The 27966-nt window shown below is 43.7% G+C and overlaps 1 protein-coding gene across 1 annotated transcript in view; it reads right to left on the minus strand.

The window, feature by feature from the left end:
- LOC116359595 (uveal autoantigen with coiled-coil domains and ankyrin repeats protein) overlaps positions 1 to 4794 on the minus strand; it is a 73608-nt gene extending 68814 nt beyond the window's left edge. The window contains exon 1 of the mRNA XM_031812458.1: positions 4585 to 4794. Within this exon, the coding sequence (XP_031668318.1) occupies positions 4585 to 4632 (48 nt within the window). The 5' untranslated portion in view covers positions 4633 to 4794. The remainder of the gene's footprint in view (positions 1 to 4584) is intronic.
- Between the last annotated feature and the right edge of the window lie 23172 nt (positions 4795 to 27966).

Genomic DNA, 27966 nt, shown 5'->3' on the forward strand with positions numbered 1-27966 from the left:
ATCAGAGGCTAAAATGTTTGGTAAAAAACAAAGTCCTTTCAAATGCTTTCTGAGGCTGAAGAGAAAGTGTGACCTACGTCAGCTTACTACCTCAAACTCAAAACAGCAAGGTGTGGAATGTGGAAATGGATGGCTCCCGAGTGGCACAGCGGTCTAAGGCACTGCATCTCAGTGCTAGAGGCGTCACTACAGACACCCTGGTTCGATTCCAGGCTGTATCACAACCGGCCGTGATTGTGAGGCCCATAGGGCGGCACACAATTGGCCCAGCATCGTTCGGGTTTGGCCGGTGTAGGCGTCATTGTAAATAAGAATTTGTTCTTAACTGACTTGCCTAGTTAAATAAAGGTTAAAAATATATTCTAATAATCTAAACATACACCCAGACATTATTCTCAATGGCAGAACTAGGGCCTGTTTACAGTTCAGTGTCAGAAGTGTTGAAAATCAAATCCCCAAAATTGTCACATCCTCTGAAAACAAAAGGTGTACCATGAAATGCTTACTGACAAGCACTTAAAGAACAATGCAGTTCAAGAAATAGCAGCTACATACATGGGGTACCGGTACCGAGATAATGTGAGGGGGTACAGGTTAGTTGGGGTCATTTGTAAAGTGACTATGCATAGATGATAAACAGCTAGTAGCAGCAATGTAGAAAAGGGGAGGGGAGAGGGGGGGGGGGGGATTGAGTGCAGATTGTTGACAGTAAGTAGCTTTCTGTAGGTTGAGTTTGATAAGGGTCGAATCAGTCTGGCAGCCTCAACAGAAAGTATAGCTCAGCACTCAGGAACAATCTCTCTAAATACAAGATCATTTCTGTCAAACGGAGCGTAAAGGAGGAGCTTACTATTGGCTGCCTTTGTCCTACAGACCTGAAACTAATCCCCAGGATCTTATTCGGAACACAGAAAAAACTAAGGAATGTGTAGAAAAAACTACATTGCAAAACTTAGTGGACGATTTCCACAAGTGGCCGTGGTCTGGATTAGATTCAGCTATTGTTCCCGTTCCAAAAGGACTCATGCTGACTCACTCTCACACAGCTGTTGGACCACTTGAAACAGCACAATCATCCTCATGGGTTTTGGAGTAAGAAGCCATTACAAACACAGCTGTATATAAGTGTGTAGACTCTGCTGTCTATAAGTGTGTAGGCTCTGCTGTATATAAGTGTGTAGGCTCTGCTGTATATAAGTGTGTAGGCTCTGCTGTATATAAGTGTGTAGGCTCTGCTGTATATAAGTGTGTAGGCTCTGCTGTATATAAGTGTGTAGGCTCTGCTGTATATAAGTGTGTAGGCTCTGCTGTATATAAGTGTGTAGGCTCTGCTGTATATAAGTGTGTAGGCTCTGCTGTATATAAGTGTGTAGGCTCTGCTGTATATAAGTGTGTAGGCTCTGCTGGACTGTAGGGTGTGCTTCATTTTGTGTTCTGTAGTCAGTTACTGTAGTTCTCATAATAACAGTGCAATATGATGAGGGTGTGGGAAGAGTTCCCTGTTACACCCATGGAGAAGCTGGCTCACGAGACTAATGCTGTCAGTTCAGTAGGGACATGCTAGTCCGTTTTTTAGGTTACAGGCAGTATCACCTCATGTTTCACTCAGACAAATCAAAGTTTTTTAGGTTACAGGCAGTATCACACAGACAAATCAAAGTTTTTTAGGTTACAGGCAGTATCACACAGACAAATCAAAGTTTTTTTTGTCACGTGCACCGAATACAACCTTGCAGTGAAATAAATGCTTACTTACAATCAGAGTTCAAAACCAATTTTCTTTTGGTATGAAAGATCACAAGGAATATTCTTTTGGTATGAAAGATCACAAGGAATATTCTTTTGGTATGAAAGATCACAAGGAATATTCTTTTGGTATGAAAGATCACAAGGAATATTCTTTTGGTATGAAAGATCACAAGGAATATTCTTTTGGTATGAAAGATCACAAGGAATATTCTTTTGGTATGAAAGATCACAAGGAATATTCTTTTGGTATGAAAGATCACAAGGAATATTCTTTTGGTATGAAAGATCACAAGGAATATTCTTTTGGTATGAAAGATCACAAGGAATATTCTTTTGGTATGAAAGATCACAAGGAATATTCTTTTGGTATGAAAGATCACAAGGAATATTCTTTTGGTATGAAAGATCACAAGGAATATTCTTTTGGTATGAAAGATCACAAGGAATATTCTTTTGGTATGAAAGATCACAAGGAATATTCTTTTGGTATGAAAGATCACAAGGAATATTCTTTTGGTATGAAAGATCACAAGGAATATTCTTTTGGTATGAAAGATCACAAGGAATATTCTTTTGGTATGAAAGATCACAAGGAATATTCTTTTGGTATGAAAGATCACAAGGAATATTCTTTTGGTATGAAAGATCACAAGGAATATTCTTTTGGTATGAAAGATCACAAGGAATATTCTTTTGGTATGAAAGATCACAAGGAATATTCTTTTGGTATGAAAGATCACAAGGAATATTCTTTTGGTATGAAAGATCACAAGGAATATTCTTTTGGTATGAAAGATCACAAGGAATATTCTTTTGGTATGAAAGATCACAAGGAATATTCTTTTGGTATGAAAGATCACAAGGAATATTCTTTTGGTATGAAAGATCACAAGGAATATTCTTTTGGTATGAAAGATCACAAGGAATATTCTTTTGGTATGAAAGATCACAAGGAATATTCTTTTGGTATGAAAGATCACAAGGAATATTCTTTTGGTATGAAAGATCACAAGGAATATTCTTTTGGTATCTTTTCTGTATGACATCAATATCAATCAATTCCAAATCGACCTCCTGTCCCCATGAACATGTGTAGGTCTAAAGGGGTTGATTAAGGGTAACCATGATATCAAATGAATCAATCAGGAAGCTCAGGTCAACATGAGGGGTCTAGAAGTAGGGCTCAGGGCCTTGGAGTTGGACAGATAATGGTGATCTGCAATGTGTAAATATTTCTCTCTTCACAGACAATTTCTTGGGGCACATTTTGTAACTCCAGGCATTTGCACTGGTTCATCCTGCAACGTGCTACTACCCCCCCCCCCCCCCCCCCCCATCTCAATTCCAGGTCCCTTCAGCCTCTCCAAGCACAACAGTATGCAACAAGGCCAATATGAAATGATCAGTCAAATGTCAATCGTGTTTTCTAGAAACGATGGGTGGCCGTCTGCGCTATTTGAAGATTCTTTATATCCAATAGTGTCTGTTACAGGTCTGGAGGTTTCAAAATAAGAATACCAGGAATCCTGTTTTCAAGACATGACCACCTTGCTGCCTTTTAAATCAGTGTGCACCTCCATCGCTCCACAGGGGAAATTAATGCTTTTCTCAAGCTATGTTCATTATTATGTCGTTTTTTACTAGGCTAAACATTGGCCAGCAGCTCATCACCATGACCTGTGCGTTTCTCGCCTCTGCAAACGTGTGAGACAGGTCCACTGTGATTTAAATTGAATGGAATTCCTGAATTCCTTTTCTAGGGACTGGGCCACAAACTTGGACAATAAACAGCTCTTGGCTTTGTGCCTTTCTCATGTTAATTAGCCTACTGTGGGGAGAAGGGGCTGTCGCTGCCAAACATCCACACAACTCCTGCTGAACTGAGTAGAATCATAATACTACTACCCTGCAGGCTGTATGGGATATAGCAGGAATAGCCTAAGGGATACTCACTCATTCCCTTAGCATAATAATACAGGGCACTTCCAGAAATAAATAGTGGGCCTACTGGCCTAACCTGTACAACAACTAAATATTATTGGTATATAGTCAACATTAGGCTACGATATAGCATATAAAGTATATATATATATAGCATACACGGTATATATACATACACATATATTTTAGAGTGTCTTTTAGAGTGCATCCATATGACATAACATCCGTGTGGAATTGCTAGCCCTGGAACATGTAAAGGCACGACAGTCGCCTGACAGATATTGTAATGTTGCCTATGAAAGGTTCTCGCAGTCTGTACAGTCGGTGACATCTGCATCTTGCAGTTGTCTCAAATTGCCTGTCTTTTATAGGCGCCTACAAGCCAGCGACAAAATATGACGCAATAAAACAATAAATGCTGTTATAGAGGACATTGATCGATATTGCTGAGGCTCAATGGCCCTGAAGTGCCGACTGATAGAGATTCTAAACAATGCTAACTTTGTTGCACAGATTTACACACGACACGATGCCCTCCATAGGGAGAACATTTGGCGCTATTGGACGCTCGTGTCGTGGGTGTATGTTCCAACATCCTTTCTCAAAACCCCACTCCCCTGCCCACGAACACAGTTGGATAAACGAGCATGTTTCAATGTGAAACTTTTGTTTTAAGCATTTGTCAATAAGACAATGATTAACAACAAGATCATGACAAACGGGCTTGATGTAGCCAAACCCCGATTAGCTTGGGTTGGTAGGCTTTTGTTTGGGAAGCTCGAAACTTTGTAACAGGAAAACTTGGTTGATATCATTTGAGTCCGATATATCAGACTACACTGCACTTTACTAAAAATGAATGTGTAATTCACAAAAAGTTCTGATTCAACTTACTGTGAGCGTAACTTCATGCTTTTTCAGTCGGTACTTGAGACTCTTCATTGTTGCTGTTTACCTGGTGATGTTGAAGTTGTAAATCTTATTATTCAACATTTATAATTTAAGATGTTGACAAACGTTTCATTTCTAAACGAAACAACTTTTTCTCCGCTGAGTACCGTACGACTTTCACCTGACGCAAACCAACTAGAGCTGCTAAATTGACAACCAAATAAACCAATGAGAATACAATGTGTCCCGTACCCTTTGGGTTGTAACCAATAAGTCGTAACTGAAGGAGGGACTTCCTTGTTAGCTTGGGCAGCCGTACTTTTGGAGGTGATGGGAAAACCCACCGGACAACCTAAGTTTCTGTGGTGATGTGACGTCAGGTTTACCTGGCTGAAAGAGGGAAATGGCGGGACAGACAGTACAGGCTTTTCCGAACCTGGCTTGCCTACAGCAATTCATAAATAGATTATTAGATTTATGATCCACACTAGAGCTCATATATCCCACACACACATATTCATTCCCCAAAACATTCCTAGGTCTACTTATTTTTTGTAATACTGGAATGTTACAAATATGAAAAAATTACAAAATGATGACTAGGGGCTCTGTTTTTAAACATGACTTAATACAAGACTGAATACATGACTGAATACATGACTGAATTCATACCAACCAAGTGTTGTGCTCATGGAACTGCACTAGACACCGTGAGAAACTATGAGCTCATTTATGCATATACTATAAATAATAGAATGCATTAAGTTGTGCAACTGACTAGGCATCCCCCTTTAATTGTTTTGTCCTTAATATTGTACAGACCTTAAGCCAACACCTAGCAACCTGGTCAAGAGGTTCGGACCTCTGGGCGTAATGGTTAAGGTGTTCGCTTGACAGTCGCTGGACCAGGGTTTGATGCATTGGTGTCATAAGTGGGATGGCACCAATGAGGCCATGGAATAGGTGTGTACATGTGAAGGACTGTGTAGAGAAGCGTGAGGACATTTTCTCTCTCCCGAAGGAAGGGGTGATGTAGAAACCTTAACCCAACACCTAGCGACCTCGTCAAGGGGTTCCAACCTCTCGTTTTTGTTACGGTGTTGACTTGACAGTCGCTGGACCGGGGTTTGAGTACTCATGGATTATACACAATATACACTGAGTGTACGAAACATTAGGAACTCTTTCTATGACATAGACTGACCCAGGTGAAATCTATGATCCCTTATTGATGTCACTTGTTAAATCCACTTCAATCAGTGTAGATGAAGGTTAAAGAAGGATTGTTAAGCCTTGAGACAATGAGACATGGATTGTGTATGTGTACCATTCAGAGGGTGAATGGCCAAAACAAAATATTTAAGTGCCAACCAACAGTTTCCCGTGTATCAAAAATGGTTCACCATCCAAAGGCTATCCAGCCAACTTGACACAATGGTGGGAAGCATTGGAGTCAACATCGGCCAGCATCAGCATGCATATTTTCAGGGTTAATGTATGTTAGGAGATGAATTTACTAAACATTTGTAGATTTGAACACTGAACTGGTTGGGTACGAGGGGGGCAATACTACACAAAGTCTCATCCAAATTGTTCTAATAAAATATATGTTGCCTTGTAATGTACACTGTCAATGTGGAATCAATTAAGCAGACAATTACTTTCTGTGGGACGGCTCAACTCAACCAAGTCGAAAAAGAGAAAGATTGCCCCCTTCTGGGCAATTATTTTCCCAGTTTAAAATAATTGCTTGGTTATTGATAACAACATAAGTCACAACATAATTCAAATCTGCGCTGTAATTGAACAGTTGCTTGTTTACTTTTTGCTCAAGAAGAGGAAATTGTCACATGTTTCATGGAAACATGAAAAAGCGCATAGTTTATGAATCATTTTCAGAATGAGATTCATATTTTTTGTTGGAATAATAAATACAACTTTTAAAGGCCTAGCCTCCCACCTCCCACCTCCTACCTTGAACTACCTCCCAAAGAATGTCTAGCTCCGACACGTCAATACACTGAACATAAAGGGCACAGTTCTGTCTTATACACAGGCTCACTATGCTGTCTTTCATTCAAGTGAAATTCTACAGTTCGGCTCAGAGTGTATGTACAGTATGTTGCATTGGAGGCTGCTGAGGGGAGGACGGCTCATTATAATGGCTGGAACGGAGCGAATGGAATGACGTCAAACACATGGGTTTGATACATTTGACATCATTCCACTTATTGCACTCCAGCCATTACCACGAGATCGTCCTTGCCAATTAAGGTGCCACCAACCTCCTGTGGTATGTCGACTGGATGTTGTTGTTTTTTTACTATAGCTCTCAAAGTCTCCATAGCAACAGCGTTGCCATGGATTCCCCGTAGTACTGCATTGCTGGCAACGCTGTGTCCTAAACCTGTGTGATTGAAGCCAGAGAAAACTCCTCTTCCACTGAACAGCCTTTGTCTTATCGAGATGTTATACAAGGTCAACAGGCATCGCTGCCTGTCAATAGCAGAGCTGACCATTAATGGTCATGGGTTCCTGCTAGCACCCAACAACAGCATTATGTCCATGGCACACTGTACAGGGAAGACTGGATATATAAGCCACTACTTCTACAAAGGTAGATTTTGTTCGCCTGACTCAAATCTGTGTATATACTCAAACTACACTGAAGAAAATTATAAATGCAACATGTAAAGTTTTGGTCCCATGTTTCATGAGCTGAAATAAAAGATCCCAGAAATTTTCCATACACACAAAAAGCTTATTTCTCTCAAATGTTTGTGCACAAATTTGTTTATATCCCTGTTAGTGAGCATTTCTCCTTTGCCAAGATAATCCATCCACCTGACAGGTGTGTCATGTCAAGAAGCTTATTAAACAGCATGATAATTACACAGGTGCACCTTGTGCTGGGGACAATAAAAAGGTCCATCTAAAATGTGAAGTTTTGTCACACAACACAATGCCACAGATGTCTCAAGTTTTTAGGGAGCAAGCAATTGGAATGCTGACTGCAGGAATGTCCACCAGAGCTGTTGCCAGACAATTGAACGTTAATTTCTCCACCATAAACCACCTCCAAAGTCGTTTTAGAGAATTTGACAGTACGCCGAACCAGCCTCACAACCGCAGACCATGTGTAACCATGCCAGCCCAGGACCTTCACATACAGCTTCTTCACCTGCAGGATTGTCTGAGATCAGCCATCCAGACAGTTGAAACTGTGGGTTTGCACAACCAAAGAAGTTCTACACAAACTGTCAGAAACCGTCTCAGGAAATCTAATCTGCATGCTTGTCATCCTCATCAGGGTCTTGACCTGACTGCAGTTTTGCGTCGTGCCAGACTTCAGTGGACAAATGCTCACCTTCGATGGCCACTGGTACTCGGGAGAAGTGTACTCTTCACGGATTAATCCCGATTTCAACTGTGCCGGGCAGATAACAGGCATCGTGTGTGCGAGCGGTTATCTGATGTCAACGTTGTGAACAGAGTGCTTCATGGTGGAGGTGGGGTTATGGTATGGGCAGGCATAAGCTATAGAAACAAACACATTTGCATTTTATCGATGACAATTTGAATGCACAGAGATACCGTGACCGTGGTCCTGAGGCCCATTGTCGTGCCATTCATCCGCTTCCATCACCTCATGTTTCAGCATGATAATGCTTAGCCCCATGTCGCAAGGATCTGTACACAATTCCTGGAAGCTGAAAGTGTCCCAGTTCTTCCATGGCCTGCATACTCACATGACATGTCACACATTGAGCATGTTTGGGATGCTCTGGAGAGACGTGTACACCAGCGTGTTCCAGTTCTCGCCAATATCCAAAATGTCGCACAGCCATTGAAAAGGAGGGGAACAACATTCCACAATCAACAGCCTGATCAACTCTATGTGAAGGAGATGTATCGCGCTGCATGAGGTGAATGATGGTCACACATGATACTGTCTTGTTTTCTGATTCACGCCCCTACTTTTTGTATTCCCAGTCATGTGAAAACCATAGATTAGGGCCTAATGAATGTATTTCAATTGACTGATTTTCTTATATGAACTTTGAAATTGTTGCATGTTGCGTTTATATTTGATCTGAGACTGCTATCACTGAAGTAGTTTGTGGTGACGAGTGCAGGAAGGACGTTATACAAAAGGAAGTAATCAGCGATTGGATCGTCTCTAACCAGTCAGAAAATAAAAGCCAAGGACACATTTTTAAACAGCTGCTTTACCCAGGTGTGTTCTAATTCTGTCTCAGACGGCCCTGAATGTGTTCACGTTCAGGGAAGGGTGCAGAGAAGAAACTAATGTCCATGGGGGTGGTGTAGATTTGGCCAGAGAAAGGAGTGTGGGTAGCCAGGCAAATATTTTGTGCTAGTCATTTAGTGTCTAACATATTTCATTTTGGGGGGGGATTTAGTCTAAAGCTTTAATATTCTTCCAGAAATTCTGCCTCCTAGTATGAAGAGTAAAGATAACCATCATGTCATTTTTTACTTTTTATTAATTGAGCTCATTATACCCTCTGATCAGCCTGGGTCTAGCTTTTTAAACTTAAACTCTCATCGTTTTTTTACACATAATTAAATATTATACGTTTTTTACACATAATTAAATATTATAGCCCTTTATGACTCCAACATATACTGGTACTCAAATTATAGCAATTTAAGCTTGCTCACATGTGCTAATGCTGTTATTCACAAGTAAATGTCTGACGTAAATGAGGTTAGCTGAAACCACGCCCGTTTATCTTAGGGGCGTATTCCAATACCATAAATCTGAGTCATTGGTCAACAGCATGAGAGAGGTGATTGGATGCCTTCAAAAAGTTCCAGTTACTGTTGATAACAAATGCCTCATCAGCGGTTCATGATTTAAAACATTTGTTGTTAGCTGGTACGCTCATACATTTCTTTTGTGACCTATGTAGTTATGCAGTGGTGTAAAGTACTTAAGTAAAAAATATTTTAAAGTACTACTTAAGTTGTTTTTTGGGGTATCTACTATTTATATTTTTGACAACTTTTACTTTTACTTCACTACATTCCTAAATAAAATAATGTAGTTTTTACTCCATACATTTTCCCTGACACCCAAAAGTACTCCAATTCACATACTTATCAAGAGAACATCCCTGGTCATCCCTACTGCCTCTGATCTGGTGGACTCACTAAACAGAGAACATCCCTGGTCATCCCTACTGCCTCTGATCTGGTGGACTCACTAAACAGAGAACATCCCTGGTCATCCCTACTGCCTCTGATCTGGGGGACTCACTAAACAGAGAACATCCCTGGTCATTCCTACTGCCTCTGATCTGGTGGACTCACTAAACAGAGAACATCCCTAGTCATCCCTACTGCCTCTGATCTGGTGGACTCACTAAACAGAGAACATCCCTGGTCATCCCTACTGCCTCTGATCTGGTGGACTCACTAAACAGAGAACATCCCTGGTCATTCCTACTGCCTCTGATCTGGTGGACTCACTAAACAGAGAACATCCCTAGTCATCCCTACTGCCTCTGATCTGGTGGACTCACTAAACAGAGAACATCCCTAGTCATTCCTACTGCCTCTGATCTGGTAGACTCACTAAACAGAGAACATCCCTGGTCATTCCTACTGCCTCTGATCTGGTGGACTCACTAAACAGAGAACATCCCTAGTCATTCCTACTGCCTCTGATCTGGTGGACTCACTAAACAGAGAACATCCCTGGTCATCCCTACTGCCTCTGATCTGGTGGACTCACTAAACAGAGAACATCCCTAGTCATCCCTACTGCCTCTGATCTGGTGGACTCACTAAACAGAGAACATCCCTAGTCATCCCTACTGCCTCTGATCTGGTGGACTCACTAAACAGAGAACATCCCTAGTCATCCCTACTGCCTCTGATCTGGTGGACTCACTAAACAGAGAACATCCCTAGTCATACCTACTGCCTCTGATCTGGAGGACTCACTAAACAGAGAACATCCCTAGTCATACCTACTGCCTCTGATCTGGCAGACTCACTAAACAGAGAACATCCCTGGTCATTCCTACTGCCTCTGATCTGGAGGACTCACTAAACAGAGAACATCCCTAGTCATACCTACTGCCTCTGATCTGGAGGACTCACTAAACAGAGAACATCCCTAGTCATTCCTACTGCCTCTGATCTGGAGGACTCACTAAACAGAGAATATCCCTAATCATCCCTACTGCCTCTGATCTGGTGGACTCACTAAAGAGAGAACATCCCTAGTCATTCCTACTGCCTCTGATCTGGTGGACTCACTAAACAGAGAATATCCCTAGTCATCCCTACTGCCTCTGATCTGGTGGACTCACTAAACAGAGAACACCCCTAGTCATTCCTACTGCCTCTGATCTGGTGGACTCACTAAACAGAGAACATCCCTGGTCATCCCTGCTGCCTCTGATCTGGTGGACTCACTAAAAAGAGAATATCCCTAGTCATTCCTACTGCCTCTGATCTGGAGGACTCACTAAACAGAGAATATCCCTAGTCATCCCTACTGCCTCTGATCTGGTGGACTCACTAAACAGAGAATATCCCTAGTCATTCCAACTGCCTCTGATCTGGAGGACTCACTAAACAGAGAACATCCCTGGTCATCCCTACTGCCTCTGATCTGGTGGACTCACTAAACAGAGAACATCCCTAGTCATCCCTACTGCCTCTGATCTGGCGGACTCACTAAACAGAGAACATCCCTGGTCATTCCTACTGCCTCTGGTCTGGTGGACTCACTAAACAGAGAACATCCCTGGTCATTCCTACTGCCTCTGATCTGGTGGACTCACTAAACAGAGAACATCCCTAGTCATTCCTACTGCCTCTGATCTGGTGGACTCACTAAACAGAGAACATCCCTGGGCATTCCTACTGCCTCTGATCTGGTGGACTCACTAAACAGAGAACACCCCTAGTCATCCCTACTGCCTCTGATCTGGTGGACTCACTAAACAGAGAACATCCCTGGTCATCCCTACAGCCTCTGATCTGGTGGACTCACTAAACAGAGAACATCCCTGGTCATTCCTACTGCCTCTGATCTGGTGGACTCACTAAACAGAGAACATCCCTGGTCATTCCTACTGCCTCTGATCTGGAGGACTCTCTAAACAGAGAACATCCCTGGTCATCCCTACAGCCTCTGATCTGGTGGACTCACTAAACAGAGAACACCCCTAGTCATCCCTACTGCCTCTGATCTGGTGGACTCACTAAACAGAGAACATCCCTGGTCATCCCTACAGCCTCTGATCTGGTGGACTCACTAAACAGAGAACATCCCTGGTCATTCCTACTGCCTCTGATCTGGTGGACTCACTAAACAGAGAACATCCCTGGTCATTCCTACTGCCTCTGATCTGGAGGACTCTCTAAACAGAGAACATCCCTGGTCATCCCTACAGCCTCTGATCTGGTGGACTCACTAAACAGAGAAAACCCCTAGTCATCCCTACTGCCTCTGATCTGGTGGACTCACTAAACAGAGAACATCCCTGGTCATCCCTACAGCCTCTGATCTGGTGGACTCACTAAACAGAGAACATCCCTGGTCATTCCTACTGCCTCTGATCTGGTGGACTCACTAAACAGAGAACATCCCTGGTCATTCCTACTGCCTCTGATCTGGAGGACTCACTAAACAGAGAACATCCCTGGTCATCTCTACTGCCTCTGATCTGGCGGACTCACTAAACAGAGAACATCCCTGGTCATTCCTACTGCCTCTGATCTGGTGGACTCACTAAACAGAGAACATCCCTGGTCATTCCTACTGCCTCTGATCTGGAGGACTCACTAAACAGAGAACATACCTGGTCATCCCTACTGCCTCTGATCTGGTGGACTCACTAAACAGAGAACATCCCTAGGCATCCCTACTGCCTCTGATCTGGTGGACTCACTAAACAGAGAACATCCCTGGTCATCCCTACTGCCTCTGATCTGGTGGACTCACTAAACAAAGAACATCCCTGGTCATCCCTACTGCCTCTGATCTGGTGGACTCACTAAACAGAGAACATCCCTGGTCATCCCTACTGCCTCTGATCTGGTGGACTCACTAAACAGAGAACATCCCTAGTCATCCCTACTGCCTCTGATCTGGAGGACTCACTAAACAGAGAACATCCCTAGTCATCCCTACTGACTCTGATCTGGTGGACTCACTAAACAGAGAACATCCCTAGTCATCCCTACTGCCTCTGATCTGGAGGACTCACTAAACAGAGAACATCCCTAGTCATCCCTACTGCCTCTGATCTGGTGGACTCACTAAACAGAGAACATCCCTAGTCATCCCTACTGCCTCTGATCTGGTGGACTCACTAAACAGAGAACATCCCTGGTCATTCCTACTGCCTCTGATCTGGTGGACTCACTAAACAGAGAACATCCCTAGTCATCCCTACTGCCTCTGATCTGGTGGACTCACTAAACAGAGAACATCCCTGGTCATCCCTACTGCCTCTGATCTGGCGGACTCACTAAACAGAGAACATCCCTGGTCATCCCTACTGCCTCTGATCTGGTGGACTCACTAAACAGAGAACATCCCTGGTCATTCCTACTGCCTCTGATCTGGTGGACTCACTAAACAGAGAACATGCCTAGTCATCCCTACTGCCTCTGATCTGGTGGACTCACTAAACAGAGGACATCCCTGGTCATCCCTACTGCCTCTGATCTGGTGGACTCACTAAACAGAGAACATCCCTGGTCATCCCTACTGCCTCTGATCTGGTGGACTCACTAAACAGAGAACATCCCTGGTCATCCCTACTGCCTCTGATCTGGAGGACTCACTAAACAGAGAACATCCCTGGTCATCCCTACTGCCTCTGATCTGGTGGACTCACTAAACAGAGAACATCCCTGGTCATTCCTACTGCCTCTGATCTGGTGGACTCACTAAACAGAGAACATCCCTGGTCATCCCTACTGCCTCTGATCTGGAGGACTCACTAAACAGAGAACATCCCTGGTCATCCCTACTGCCTCTGATCTGGAGGACTCACTAAACAGAGAACATCCCTGGTCATCCCTACTGCCTCTGATCTGGAGGACTCACTAAACAGAGAACATCCCTGGTCATCCCTACTGCCTCTGATCTGGTGGACTCACTAAACAGAGAACATCCCTGGTCATCCCTACTGCCTCTGATCTGGTGGACTCACTAAACAGAGAACATCCCTAGTCATCCCTACTGCCTCTGATCTGACAGACTCACTAAACAGAGAACATCCCTGGTCATCCCTACTGCCTCTGATCTGGTGGACTCACTAAACAGAGAACATCCCTGGTCATTCCTACTGCCTCTGATCTGGTGGACTCACTAAACAGAGAACATCCCTGGTCATTCCTACTGCCTCTGATCTGGAGGACTCACTAAACAGAGAACATCCCTAGTCATCCCTACTGCCTCTGATCTGGTGGACTCACTAAACAGAGAACATCCCTGGTCATTCCTACTGCCTCTGATCTGGTGGACTCACTAAACAGAGAACATCCCTGGTCATCCCTACTGCCTCTGATCTGGTGGACTCACTAAACAGAGAACATCCCTGGTCATTCCTACTGCCTCTGATCTGGAGGACTCACTAAACAGAGAACATCCCTGGTCATACCTACTGCCTCTGATCTGGTGGACTCACTAAACAGAGAACATCCCTGGTCATTCCTACTGCCTCTGATCTGGTGGACTCACTAAACAGAGAACATCCCTGGTCATTCCTACTGCCTCTGATCTGGTGGACTCACTAAACAGAGAACATCCCTGGTCATTCCTACTGCCTCTGATCTGGTGGACTCACTAAACAGAGAACATCCCTAGTCATCCCTACTGCCTCTGATCTGACAGACTCACTAAACAGAGAACATCCCTGGTCATCCCTACTGCCTCTGATCTGGTGGACTCACTAAACAGAGAACATCCCTGGTCATTCCTACTGCCTCTGATCTGGTGGACTCACTAAACAGAGAACATCCCTGGTCATTCCTACTGCCTCTGATCTGGAGGACTCACTAAACAGAGAACATCCCTAGTCATCCCTACTGCCTCTGATCTGGTGGACTCACTAAACAGAGAACATCCCTGGTCATTCCTACTGCCTCTGATCTGGTGGACTCACTAAACAGAGAACATCCCTGGTCATCCCTACTGCCTCTGATCTGGTGGACTCACTAAACAGAGAACATCCCTGGTCATTCCTACTGCCTCTGATCTGGTGGACTCACTAAACAGAGAACATCCCTGGTCATCCCTACTGCCTCTGATCTGGTGGACTCACTAAACAGAGAACATCCCTGGTCATCCCTACTGCCTCTGATCTGGCAGACTCACTAAACAGAGAACATCCCTGGTCATTCCTACTGCCTCTGATCTGGCGGACTCACTAAACAGAGAACATCCCTGGTCATTCCTACTGCCTCTGATCTGGTGGACTCACTAAACAGAGAACATCCCTGGTCATTCCTACTGCCTCTGATCTGGTGGACTCACTAAACAGAGAACATCCCTGGTCATCCCGACTGCCTCTGATCTGGTGGACTCACTAAACAGAGAACATCCCTGGTCATTCCTACTGCCTCTGATCTGGTGGACTCACTAAACAGAGAACATCCCTGGTCATTCCTACTGCCTCTGATCTGGTGGACTCACTAAACAGAGAACATCCCTGGTCATTCCTACTGCCTCTGATCTGGAGGACTCACTAAACAGAGAACATCCCTGGTCATTCCTACTGCCTCTGATCTGGAGGACTCACTAAACAGAGAACATCCCTGGTCATCCCTACTGCCTCTGATCTGGCGGACTCACTAAACAGAGAACATCCCTGGTCATTCCTACTGCCTCTGATCTGGTGGACTCACTAAACAGAGAACATCCCTGGTCATTCCTACTGCCTCTGATCTGGCGGACTCACTAAACAGAGAACATCCCTGGTCATCCCTACTGCCTCTGATCTGGTGGACTCACTAAACAGAGAACACCCCTGGTCATTCCTACTGCCTCTGATCTGGTGGACTCACTAAACAGAGAACATCCCTGGTCATTCCTACTGCCTCTGATCTGGCGGACTCACTAAACAGAGAACATCCCTGGTCATTCCTACTGCCTCTGATCTGGTGGACTCACTAAACAGAGAACATCCCTGGTCATCCCTACTGCCTCTGATCTGGCGGACTCACTAAACAGAGAACACCCCTGGTCATTCCTACTGCCTCTGATCTGGTGGACTCACTAAACAGAGAACATCCCTGGTCATTCCTACTGCCTCTGATCTGGTGGACTCACTAAACAGAGAACATCCCTGGTCATCCCTACTGCCTCTGATCTGGCGGACTCACTAAACACAAATGCTTCGTTTGTAAATTATGTCTGAGTGTTGGAGTGATAGGAGTGATAGGAGTGTTGGAGTGATAGGAGTGTTGGAGTGATAGGAGTGTTGGAGTGATAGGAGTGATAGGAGTGTTGGAGTGATAGGAGTGATAGGAGTGTTGGAGTGATATGAGTGTTGGAGTGATAGGAGTGATAGGAGTGTTGGAGTGATAGGAGTGTTGGAGTGATAGGAGTGATAGGAGTGTTGGAGTGATAGGAGTGTTGGAGTGATAGGAGTGTTGGAGTGATAGGAGTGATAGGAGTGATAGGAGTGATAGGAGTGTTGGAGTGATAGGAGTGTTGGAGTGATAGGAGTGATAGGAGTGTTGGAGTGATAGGAGTGTTGGAGTGATATGAGTGTTGGAGTGAAAGGAGTGTTGGAGTGTTGGGGTGTTGGAGTGTTGGAGTGTGACCCTGGATATAGGTCAATAAAACATTTTATTGTGCCTTCTGGTTTGCTTAATATAAGGAATTTGAAATGGTTTATACTTTTACTTAAGTACATGTTATCAATTCCATTTACTTTTGATACTAAAGTATACTTTTACTCAAGTAGTATTTTACTGGGTGACTTTCACTTTTACTTGAGTCATTTTCTATTAAGGTATCTTTACTTTTACTCAAGTATGACAACTGAGTACTTTTTCCACCACTGTACATTTCTTTTTAAATTCATAGAGTGGATTGGCTCCTGGGTACAAGTGCCATGTCTGTTCCTACAAGGAGAGGCTCACACAAATGGACCACTGTGCTTTTGAGGTATCCTTTGGAATGGCCATCGAAGGAGTAAGTCAGTTTAAAGAGTGGACCACTGTGCTTTTGAGGTATCCTTTGGAATGGCCATGGAAGGAGTAAGTCAGTTTAAAGAGTGGACCACTGTGCTTTTGAGGTATCCTTTGGAATGGCCATGGAAGGAGTAAGTCAGTTTAAAGAGTGGACCACTGTGCTTTTGAGGTATCCTTTGGAATGGCCATGGAAGGAGTAAGTCAGTTTAAAGAGTGGCTACAGAAGACACCAAAGTCAGGAGTCACTTGAAGGGTCACTGTCACAAAACCATGTAAAGGACAGCGTGTGCTTTTTAAGTTAAGGCCAAATCAGCAACACTGTTGGGGCCACACACGGTGACTCTCTCTCTCTCTCACACACACATGTTTTGTTTGTTTAGTCTCTTGCTATGTATTGTCTCCTACACGAACCCTGTAAATAGATTTGTTGTTTTATAGAAATGAGAAGAATAAACACCATATATTTTGTTCAGGCTCATTATAGGTGTCAACGCAATGTGGCCGTCAGATCCCAAACAACCAATGACAGAAGACTGTCCAAGAACACCTGCTGCGAGGCAAAGATGACCTGTACCCTGATGACATGTGCCTACAAGACCGGATGATTGAGCAGGTGGGTCAGAGATTCTGTCTAATAAACCTGTTTGTTAATCCAGTTATCCCCTCTTTATTCTCTGACTCATTTTGACACCGTTTTGTTTGTGGTTGGTCCCAGGAGCAAAAACACCCTCATCTTCCAGAATATTGTTTGTGGCAGATGCCCTCAGGCACAGGGATGTGGGGGCCAAAGCCATAGAGACACTGACCCAGCTCTTTGAAATCTGGCACTCCCTCCTCATCTGCACTGACAGTCCTGAAGAACGACCTGCAGATAGAATACGGAGAGGACTACATCTTCCCCTCTGAAAACAGACCCCTCTGTCCAGACCTCCAGTTCTGCTAAAGGTAAATTCATATTATCTAACGAAGTGCCTGAGAAACTTGGTGATATTTTTAGAACTCGGGACAGTCTTGTGTTGTGATGATTAAGAGCATTTCCTTTTGCATTGTGGTCAGTGTTCTAGTATTACTAGTGAACAGATGTAGGATGTTGTGGTCAGTGTTCTAGTATTACTAGTGAACAGATGTAGGATGTTGTGGTCAGTGTTCTAGTATTACTAGTGAACAGATGTAGGATGTTGTGGTCAGTGTTCTAGTATTACTAGTGAACAGATGTAGGATGTTGTGGTCAGTGTTCTAGTATTACTAGTGAACAGATGTAGGATGTTGTGGTCAGTGTTCTAGTATTACTAGTGAACAGATGTAGGATGTTGTGGTCAGTGTTCTAGTATTACTAGTGAACAGATGTAGGATGTTGTGGTCAGTGTTCTAGTATTACTAGTGAACAGATGTAGGATGTTGTGGTCAGTGTTCTAGTATTACTAGTGAACAGATGTAGGATGTTGTGGTCAGTGTTCTAGTATTACTAGTGAACAGATGTAGGATGTTGTGGTCAGTGTTCTAGTATTACTAGTGAACAGATGTAGGATGTTGTGGTCAGTGTTCTAGTATTACTAGTGAACAGATGTAGGATGTTGTGGTCAGTGTTCTAGTATTACTAGTGAACAGATGTAGGATGTTGTGGTCAGTGTTCTAGTATTACTAGTGAACAGATGTAGGATGTTGTGGTCAGTGTTCTAGTATTACTAGTGAACAGATGTAGGATGTTGTGGTCAGTGTTCTAGTATTACTAGTGAACAGATGTAGGATGTTGTGGTCAGTGTTCTAGTATTACTAGTGAACAGATGTAGGATGTTGTGGTCAGTGTTCTAGTATTACTAGTGAACAAGTTGTGGACACATCTTTTACCTTTTGCACAGATTGTACCACAAAGTGTTCAGGAAGGGGTATGTGGAACAGAATGGGCCTGAGATGCTCTCAGCCCTAGAGAGACAGGTTGAGGAGTGCTCTCAGCCCTAGAGAGGCAGGTTGAGGAGTGATAGATATACACCAAGGTTGAGAAACCTTCTGGAGGAACCCATCTGGTGGATACCTGCTCCTCCCACTGATGAACAGTGTCCATCAGACCAGACACAGTGGGGAGCTCTGCTTCACTGATTCCTCTGGGAACACAGACAGAGAAAACTGCAGTTTTTATTCCCCCTTATCCACAGCTGTGTTGGCGGTGGGGTTAGAGAAAGAGCTCCCTCTTGGGGTTATCCTGACTCCGTCTGAGGATGAGGCCACAATCCTTGAGGGCCTTCAACTGTCGAAGGACATAGTGAGGGAGGAGGCCTTTGCAGGGAGAGGTCAGGCTGGTCCTCACCTCATCATTACAGATGGTTGGAGCATTAGGGAGGGCATTTCCAGGGGCCAAACTTAGCCTCTGCACCTTACACTTACTCCAGGCATAGTGGAGGTGGCTGTGGATCAAGGAGAGTTGAGTAGACCTAAGAGACAGGCAGACCCTCTTCGCTGTTGTCAAAGACATCATGTATGCCAGGGAAGAGACGGTTGAGCCCCTCTGTCAGAGATCATGTACGCCAGGGAAGAGACGGTTGAGCCCCTCTGTCAGAGATCATGTACACCAGGGAAACGATGGTTGAGCCCCTCTGTCAGAGATCATGTACGCCAGGGAAGAGATGGTTGATCCCCTCTGTCAGAGATCATGTACGCCAGGGAAGAGATGGTTGAGCTCCTCTGTCAGAGATCATGTACGCCAGGGAAGAGATGGTTGATCCCCTCTGTCAGAGATCATGTACGCCAGGGAAGAGATGGTTGAGCCCCTCTGTCAGAGATCATGTACGCCAGGGAAGAGATGGTTGAGCCCCTCTGTCAGAGATCATGTCGCCAGGGAAGAGATGGTTGAGCCCCTCTGTCAGAGATCATGTACGCCAGGGAAGAGACGGTTGAGCCCCTCTGTCAGAGATCATGTACGCCAGGGAAGAGATGGTTGAGCCCCTCTGTCAGAGATCATGTCGCCAGGGAAGAGATGGTTGAGCCCCTCTGTCAGAGATCATGTACGCCAGGGAAGAGATGGTTGAGCCCCTCTATCAGAGATCATGTACGCCAGGGAAGAGATGGTTGAGCCCCTCTGTCAGAGATCATGTACGCCAGGGAAGAGATGGTTGAGCCCCTCTGTCAGAGATCATGTAAGCCAGGGAAGAGATGGTTGAGCCCCTCTGTCAGGGATCATATACGCCAGGGAAGAGATGGTAGAGCCCCTCTGTCAGAGATCATGTACGCCAGGGAAGAGATGGTTGAGCCCCTCTGTCAGAGATCATGTACGCCAGGGAAGAGATGGTTGAGCCCCTCTGTCAGAGATCATGTACGCCAGGGAAGAGATGCTTGAGCCCCTCTGTCAGAGATCATGTACGCCAGGGAAGAGATGGTTGAGCCCCTCTGTCAGAGATCATGTACGCCAGGGAAGAGATGGTTGAGCCCCTCTATCAGAGATCATGTACGCCAGGGAAGAGATGGTTGATCCCCTCTGTCAGAGATCATGTACGCCAGGGAAGAGATGGTTGAGCCCCTCTGTCAGAGATCATGTACGCCAGGGAAGAGATGGTTGAGCCCCTCTATCAGCAGGCAAAACAAAACCCAGTTGTAGCCAGGTTAGTTTAGTTTAACAGTATAATGAGGTGCAATCATTAAATGCTTTATTCTCAGTAACTGTTTTATAATAAAAGCAGGACAGTATTTTGTAATTCCTTCTTTGGATACGTTTTTATTTGTAATACATTTTCCTTTATATTTTGTCACCAATTTGGGCTCCCAAGTTGCACAGCGGTCTAAGGCACTGCATCTCAGTGCTAGAGGCGTCACCACAGACCTTGGTTCGAATCTAGGCTGGCGGTGAATGGGAGTCCCATAGGGCGGCGCACAATTGGCCCAGCGTTGTCCAGGTTTGGCCGGGGTAGGCTGTCATTGTAAATAAAGATTTGTTCTTAACTGACTTGCCTAGTTAAATCTCTTTATATTTTTTAAATAGTACAAGACATTATTCAATTACATAGTTGACCTTAATTACATTATCATCATCAGAGCATCAACAGAAAAGGTTGTTCTCAGACCAGGGTGTTCTCAGACCAGAGTGTTCTCAGACCAGAGTGTTCTCAGACCAGGGTGTTCTCAGACCAGGGTGTTCTCAGACCAGGGTGTTCTCAGACCAGGGTGTTCTCAGACCAGGGTGTTCTCAGATCAGGGTGTTCTCAGACCAGGGTGTTCTTAGTTCAAGAGTCATCAGACCAGGGTGTTCTCAGACCAGGGTGTTCTCAGATCAGGGTGTTCTCAGATCAGGGTGTTCTCAGATCAGGGTGTTCTCAGACCAGGGTGTTCTCAGACCAAATCAAATCAAATGTATTTATATAGCCCTTCGTACATCAGCTGATATCTCAAAGTGCTGTACAGAAACCCAGCCTAAAACCCCAAACAACAAGACCAGGGTGTTCTCAGACCAGGCTGTTCTCAGATCAGGGTTTCTCAAACTTGGTCCTGGGGCCCCAGCACTGGTTGCACTTTTTGTTTTTTTGTCCTGGCACTACAGAGCTGATTCAAATAACCAACTCGTCATCAAGCTGTGTAGTGCTAGGGGGCACAAACAAAAAACGTGCACCCAGAGGGGGCCCCAGGACCCAGGTTGAGAAACCCTGCCTAAGACCACAGTAGGCTACACCTACAGTGTGGAATGGTTATTCACTCACCACTTCCTTTCTGATCTTCCTCTGGCCTGTCGTTGCTGCCTCATCTGTAGTCATCTTCGTGTCTGCCAATCGTCAAATCTGCCAAGTTAACAGAGTCAAATTCAATTCATTGTTAGCATAAATGAGAACAGTCCAATGACTTGCACGTTCAATTAACACCTGGATTTGATGAATCCTTTCTACAGTCAATGTCTTCTCAGATTGTGCTTTTGCTTAACCAGTTATTTTACATTAGTGCAGAATCCATTGACACCAGTGGAGGCTGGTGTGAGGAGATATAGGAGGACAGGCACATTGTAATGGCTGGAATGGAAAAGAAGGAACTAAGTCAAACATGTGGTTTCCATATGTTTGATACCGTTCCGTTAATTCCATTCCAGCCATTACAATGAGCCCGTCCTCCTGTAGCTCCTCCCAAATTACTCAAATTATGTCAACTAGCCTATCAGAAGCTTCTAAAGCCATGACATAATTTTCTGGAATTTTCCAAGCTGTTTAAAGGCACAGTCAACTTAGTGTATGTAAACTTCTGACCCATTGGAACTGTGATAAAGTGAATTACAAGTTAAATAATCTGTCTGTAAACAATTGTTGGAAATATTACTTGTGTCATGCACAAAGTAGATGTCCTAATCGACTTGCCAAAAGTTTGTTCAGATGAAATTTGTGGAGTGATTGAAAAACTAGTTTTAATGTCTCTAACCTAAGTGTACAGTCGTGGCCAAAAGTTTTGAGAATGACACAAATATTAATTTTCACATAGTCTGCTGCCTCGGTTTGTATGATGGCAATTTGCATATACTCCAGAATGTTATGAAGAGTGATCAGATGAATTGCAATTAACTGCAGTCCCTCTTGCCATGTAAATGAACGGAATCCCCCCAAAACATTTCCACTGCATTTCAGCCCTGCCACAAAAGGACCAGCTGACATCATGTCAGTGATTCTCTCATTAACACAGGTGTGAGTGTTGACGAGGACAAGGCTGGAGATCACTCTGTCATGCTGATTGAGTTCGAATAACAGACTGGAAGCTTCAAAAGGTTGGGTGGTGCTTGGAATCATTGTTCTTCCTCTGTCAACCATGGTTACCTGCAACGAAACACTTGCCGTCATCATTGCATCGCACAACAAGGGCTTCCCAGGCAAGGATATTGCTGCCGGTAAGATTGCACCTAAATCAACCATTTATCAGCTCATCAAGAACTTCAAGGAGAGCGGTTCAATTGTTGTGAAGAATGCTTCAGGGCGCCCAAGAAAGTCCAGCAAACGCCAGGACCGTCTCCTAAAGCTGATTCAGCTGTGGGATTGGGGCACCACCAGTAGAGCTTGCTCAGGAATGGCAGCAGGCAGGTGTGAGTGCATCTGCACGCACAGTGAGGCGAAGACTTTTGGAGGATGGCCTGGTGTCCAGAAGGGCAGCAAAGAAGCCACTTCTCTCCAGGAAAAACATCAGGGACAGACTGATATTCTGCAAAAGGTACAGGGATTGGACTGCTGAGGACTGGGGTAAAGTCATTTTCTCTGATGAATCCCCTTTCCGATTGTTTGGGGCGTCCGGAAAAAAGCTTGTCCGGAGAAGACAAGGTGAGAGCTACCATCAGTCCTGTGTCATGCCAACAGTAAAGCATCATGGGACCATTCATGTGTGGGGTTGCTTCTCTGCCAAGGGAGTGGGCTCACTCACAATTTTGCCTAAGAACACAGCAATGAATAAAGAATGGTACCAACACATCCTCCGAAAGCAACTTCTCCCAACCATCCAGGAACAGTTTGGTGATGAACAATGCCTTTTCCAGCATGATGGACAACCTTGCCATAAGGCTCGGGGAACAAAACATAGATATTTTGGGTCCATGGCCAGGAAACCCCCCAGACCTTAATCCCATTGAGAACTTGTGGTCAATCCTCAAGAGGCAGGTGGACAAACAAAACCCCACAAATTCTGACAAACTCCAAGCATTGATTATGCAAGAATGGGCTGCCATCAGTCAGGATGTGGCCCAGAAGTTAATTGACAGCATGCCAGGGCAGATTGCAGAGGTCTTGAAAAAGAAGGGAGAACACTGCAATATTGACTCTTTGCATCAACTTCATGTAATTATCAATAAAGCCTTTGACACTTATGAAATGCTTGTAATTATACTTCAGTATTCCATAGTAACATCTGACAAAAATATCTAAAGACACTGAAGCAGCAAACTTTGTGGAAATTAAGATTTGTGTCATTCTCAAAACTTTATGTACATTTCCAACTGTATATTACCATAAGTATTGATATAGTTAACTCTAGAAATAGATAGTATCTTACATGTGTATTACCATAGGTATTGAGTCAGGTTACCAGTCACTTTTCAGCCCTGTTTACATGTGTATTACCATAGGTATTGAGTCAGGTTACCAGTCACTTTTCAGCCCTGTTTACATGTGTATTACCAGAAGTATTGAGTCAGGTTACCAGTCACTTTTCAGCCCTGTTTACATGTGTATTACCATAGGTATTGAGTCAGGTTACCAGTCACTTTTCAGCCCTGTTTACATGTGTATTACCAGAAGTATTGAGTCAGGTTACCAGTCACTTTTCAGCCCTGTTTACATGTGTATTACCATAGGTATTGAGTCAGGTTACCAGTCACTTTTCAGCCCTGTTTACATGTGTATTACCATAGGTATTGAGTCAGGTTACCAGTCACTTTTCAGCCCTGTTTACATGTGTATTACCATAGGTATTGAGTCAGGTTACCAGTCACTTTTCAGCCCTGTTTACATGTGTATTACCAGAAGTATTGAGTCAGGTTACCAGTCACTTTTCAGCCCTGTTTACATGTGTATTACCATAGGTATTGAGTCAGGTTACCAGTCACTTTTCAGCCCTGTTTACATGTGTATTACCAGAAGTATTGAGTCAGGTTACCAGTCACTTTTCAGCCCTGTTTACATGTGTATTACCAGAAGTATTGAGTCGGGTTACCAGTCACTTTTCAGCCCTGTTTACATGTGTATTACCATAGGTATTGAGTCAGGTTACCAGTCCCTTTTCAGCCCTGTTTACATGTGTATTACCATAGGTATTGAGTCAGGTTACAAGTCACTTTTCAGCCGTTTACATGTGTATTACCATAGGTATTGAGTCAGGTTACCAGTCACTTTTCAGCCATTTACATGTGTATTACCATAGGTATTGAGTCAGGTTACCAGTCACTTTTCAGCCCTGTTTACATGTGTATTACCAGAAGTATTGAGTCAGGTTACCAGTCACTTTTCAGCCCTGTTTACATGTGTATTACCATAGGTATTGAGTCAGGTTACCAGTCACTTTTCAGCCCTGTTTACATGTGTATTACCATAGGTATTGAGTCAGGTTACCAGTCACTTTTCAGCCCTGTTTACATGTGTATTACCAGAAGTATTGAGTCAGGTTACCAGTCACTTTTCAGCCCTGTTTACATGTGTATTACCATAGGTATTGAGTCAGGTTACCAGTCACTTTTCAGCCCTGTTTACATGTGTATTACCATAGGTATTGAGTCAGGTTACCAGTCACTTTTCAGCCCTGTTTACATGTGTATTACCAGAAGTATTGAGTCAGGTTACCAGTCACTTTTCAGCCCTGTTTACATGTGTATTACCATAGGTATTGAGTCAGGTTACCAGTCACTTTTCAGCCCTGTTTACATGTGTATTACCATAGGTATTGAGTCAGGTTACCAGTCACTTTTCAGCCCTGTTTACATGTGTATTACCAGAAGTATTGAGTCAGGTTACCAGTCACTTTTCAGCCCTGTTTACATGTGTATTACCATAGGTATTGAGTCAGGTTACCAGTCACTTTTCAGCCCTGTTTACATGTGTATTACCAGAAGTATTGAGTCAGGTTACCAGTCACTTTTCAGCCCTGTTTACATGTGTATTACCAGAAGTATTGAGTCGGGTTACCAGTCACTTTTCAGCCCTGTTTACATGTGTATTACCATAGGTATTGAGTCAGGTTACCAGTCCCTTTTCAGCCCTGTTTACATGTGTATTACCATAGGTATTGAGTCAGGTTACAAGTCACTTTTCAGCCGTTTACATGTGTATTACCATAGGTATTGAGTCAGGTTACCAGTCACTTTTCAGCCATTTACATGTGTATTACCATAGGTATTGAGTCAGGTTACCAGTCACTTTTCAGCCCTGTTTACATGTGTATTACCAGAAGTATTGAGTCAGGTTACCAGTCACTTTTCAGCCCTGTTTACATGTGTATTACCATAGGTATTGAGTCAGGTTACCAGTCACTTTTCAGCCCTGTTTACATGTGTATTACCAGAAGTATTGAGTCAGGTTACCAGTCACTTTTCAGCCCTGTTTACATGTGTATTACCATAGGTATTGAGTCAGGTTACCAGTCACTTTTCAGCCCTGTTTACATGTGTATTACCATAGGTATTGAGTCAGGTTACCAGTCACTTTTCAGCCCTGTTTACATGTGTATTACCAGAAGTATTGAGTCAGGTTACCAGTCACTTTTCAGCCCTGTTTACATGTGTATTACCATAGGTATTGAGTCAGGTTACCAGTCACTTTTCAGCCCTGTTTACATGTGTATTACCAGAAGTATTGAGTCAGGTTACCAGTCACTTTTCAGCCCTGTTTACATGTGTATTACCATAGGTATTGAGTCAGGTTACCAGTCACTTTTCAGCCCTGTTTACATGTGTATTACCATAGGTATTGAGTCAGGTTACCAGTCACTTTTCAGCCCTGTTTACATGTGTATTACCAGAAGTATTGAGTCAGGTTACCAGTCACTTTTCAGCCCTGTTTACATGTGTATTACCATAGGTATTGAGTCAGGTTACCAGTCACTTTTCAGCCCTGTTTACATGTGTATTACCAGAAGTATTGAGTCAGGTTACCAGTCACTTTTCAGCCCTGTTTACATGTGTATTACCAGAAGTATTGAGTCGGGTTACCAGTCACTTTTCAGCCCTGTTTACATGTGTATTACCATAGGTATTGAGTCAGGTTACCAGTCCCTTTTCAGCCCTGTTTACATGTGTATTACCATAGGTATTGAGTCAGGTTACAAGTCACTTTTCAGCCGTTTACATGTGTATTACCATAGGTATTGAGTCAGGTTACCAGTCACTTTTCAGCCATTTACATGTGTATTACCATAGGTATTGAGTCAGGTTACCAGTCACTTTTCAGCCCTGTTTACATGTGTATTACCAGAAGTATTGAGTCAGGTTACCAGTCACTTTTCAGCCCTGTTTACATGTGTATTACCATAGGTATTGAGTCAGGTTACCAGTCACTTTTCAGCCCTGTTTACATGTGTATTACCAGAAGTATTGAGTCAGGTTACCAGTCACTTTTCAGCCCTGTTTACATGTGTATTACCATAGGTATTGAGTCAGGTTACCAGTCACTTTTCAGCCCTGTTTACATGTGTATTACCATAGGTATTGAGTCAGGTTACCAGTCACTTTTCAGCCCTGTTTACATGTGTATTACCAGAAGTATTGAGTCAGGTTACCAGTCACTTTTCAGCCCTGTTTACATGTGTATTACCATAGGTATTGAGTCAGGTTACCAGTCACTTTTCAGCCCTGTTTACATGTGTATTACCAGAAGTATTGAGTCAGGTTACCAGTCACTTTTCAGCCCTGTTTACATGTGTATTACCATAGGTATTGAGTCAGGTTACCAGTCACTTTTCAGCCCTGTTTACATGTGTATTACCATAGGTATTGAGTCAGGTTACCAGTCACTTTTCAGCCCTGTTTACATGTGTATTACCATAGGTATTGAGTCAGGTTACCAGTCACTTTTCAGCCCTGTTTACATGTGTATTACCAGAAGTATTGAGTCAGGTTACCAGTCACTTTTCAGCCCTGTTTACATGTGTATTACCATAGGTATTGAGTCAGGTTACCAGTCACTTTTCAGCCCTGTTTACATGTGTATTACCAGAAGTATTGAGTCAGGTTACCAGTCACTTTTCAGCCCTGTTTACATGTGTATTACCAGAAGTATTGAGTCGGGTTACCAGTCACTTTTCAGCCCTGTTTACATGTGTATTACCATAGGTATTGAGTCAGGTTACCAGTCCCTTTTCAGCCCTGTTTACATGTGTATTACCATAGGTATTGAGTCAGGTTACAAGTCACTTTTCAGCCGTTTACATGTGTATTACCATAGGTATTGAGTCAGGTTACCAGTCACTTTTCAGCCATTTACATGTGTATTACCATAGGTATTGAGTCAGGTTACCAGTCACTTTTCAGCCCTGTTTACATGTGTATTACCAGAAGTATTGAGTCAGGTTACCAGTCACTTTTCAGCCCTGTTTACATGTGTATTACCATAGGTATTGAGTCAGGTTACCAGTCACTTTTCAGCCCTGTTACATGTGTATTACCATAGGTATTGAGTCAGGTTACCAGTCACTTTTCAGCCCTGTTTACATGTGTATTACCAGAAGTATTGAGTCAGGTTACCAGTCACTTTTCAGCCCTGTTTA

The sequence above is a fragment of the Oncorhynchus kisutch genome, unplaced genomic scaffold (assembly GCF_002021735.2).
Source record: "Oncorhynchus kisutch isolate 150728-3 unplaced genomic scaffold, Okis_V2 Okis03b-Okis08b_hom, whole genome shotgun sequence".
Classification (NCBI taxonomy): Eukaryota; Metazoa; Chordata; class Actinopteri; order Salmoniformes; family Salmonidae; genus Oncorhynchus; species Oncorhynchus kisutch.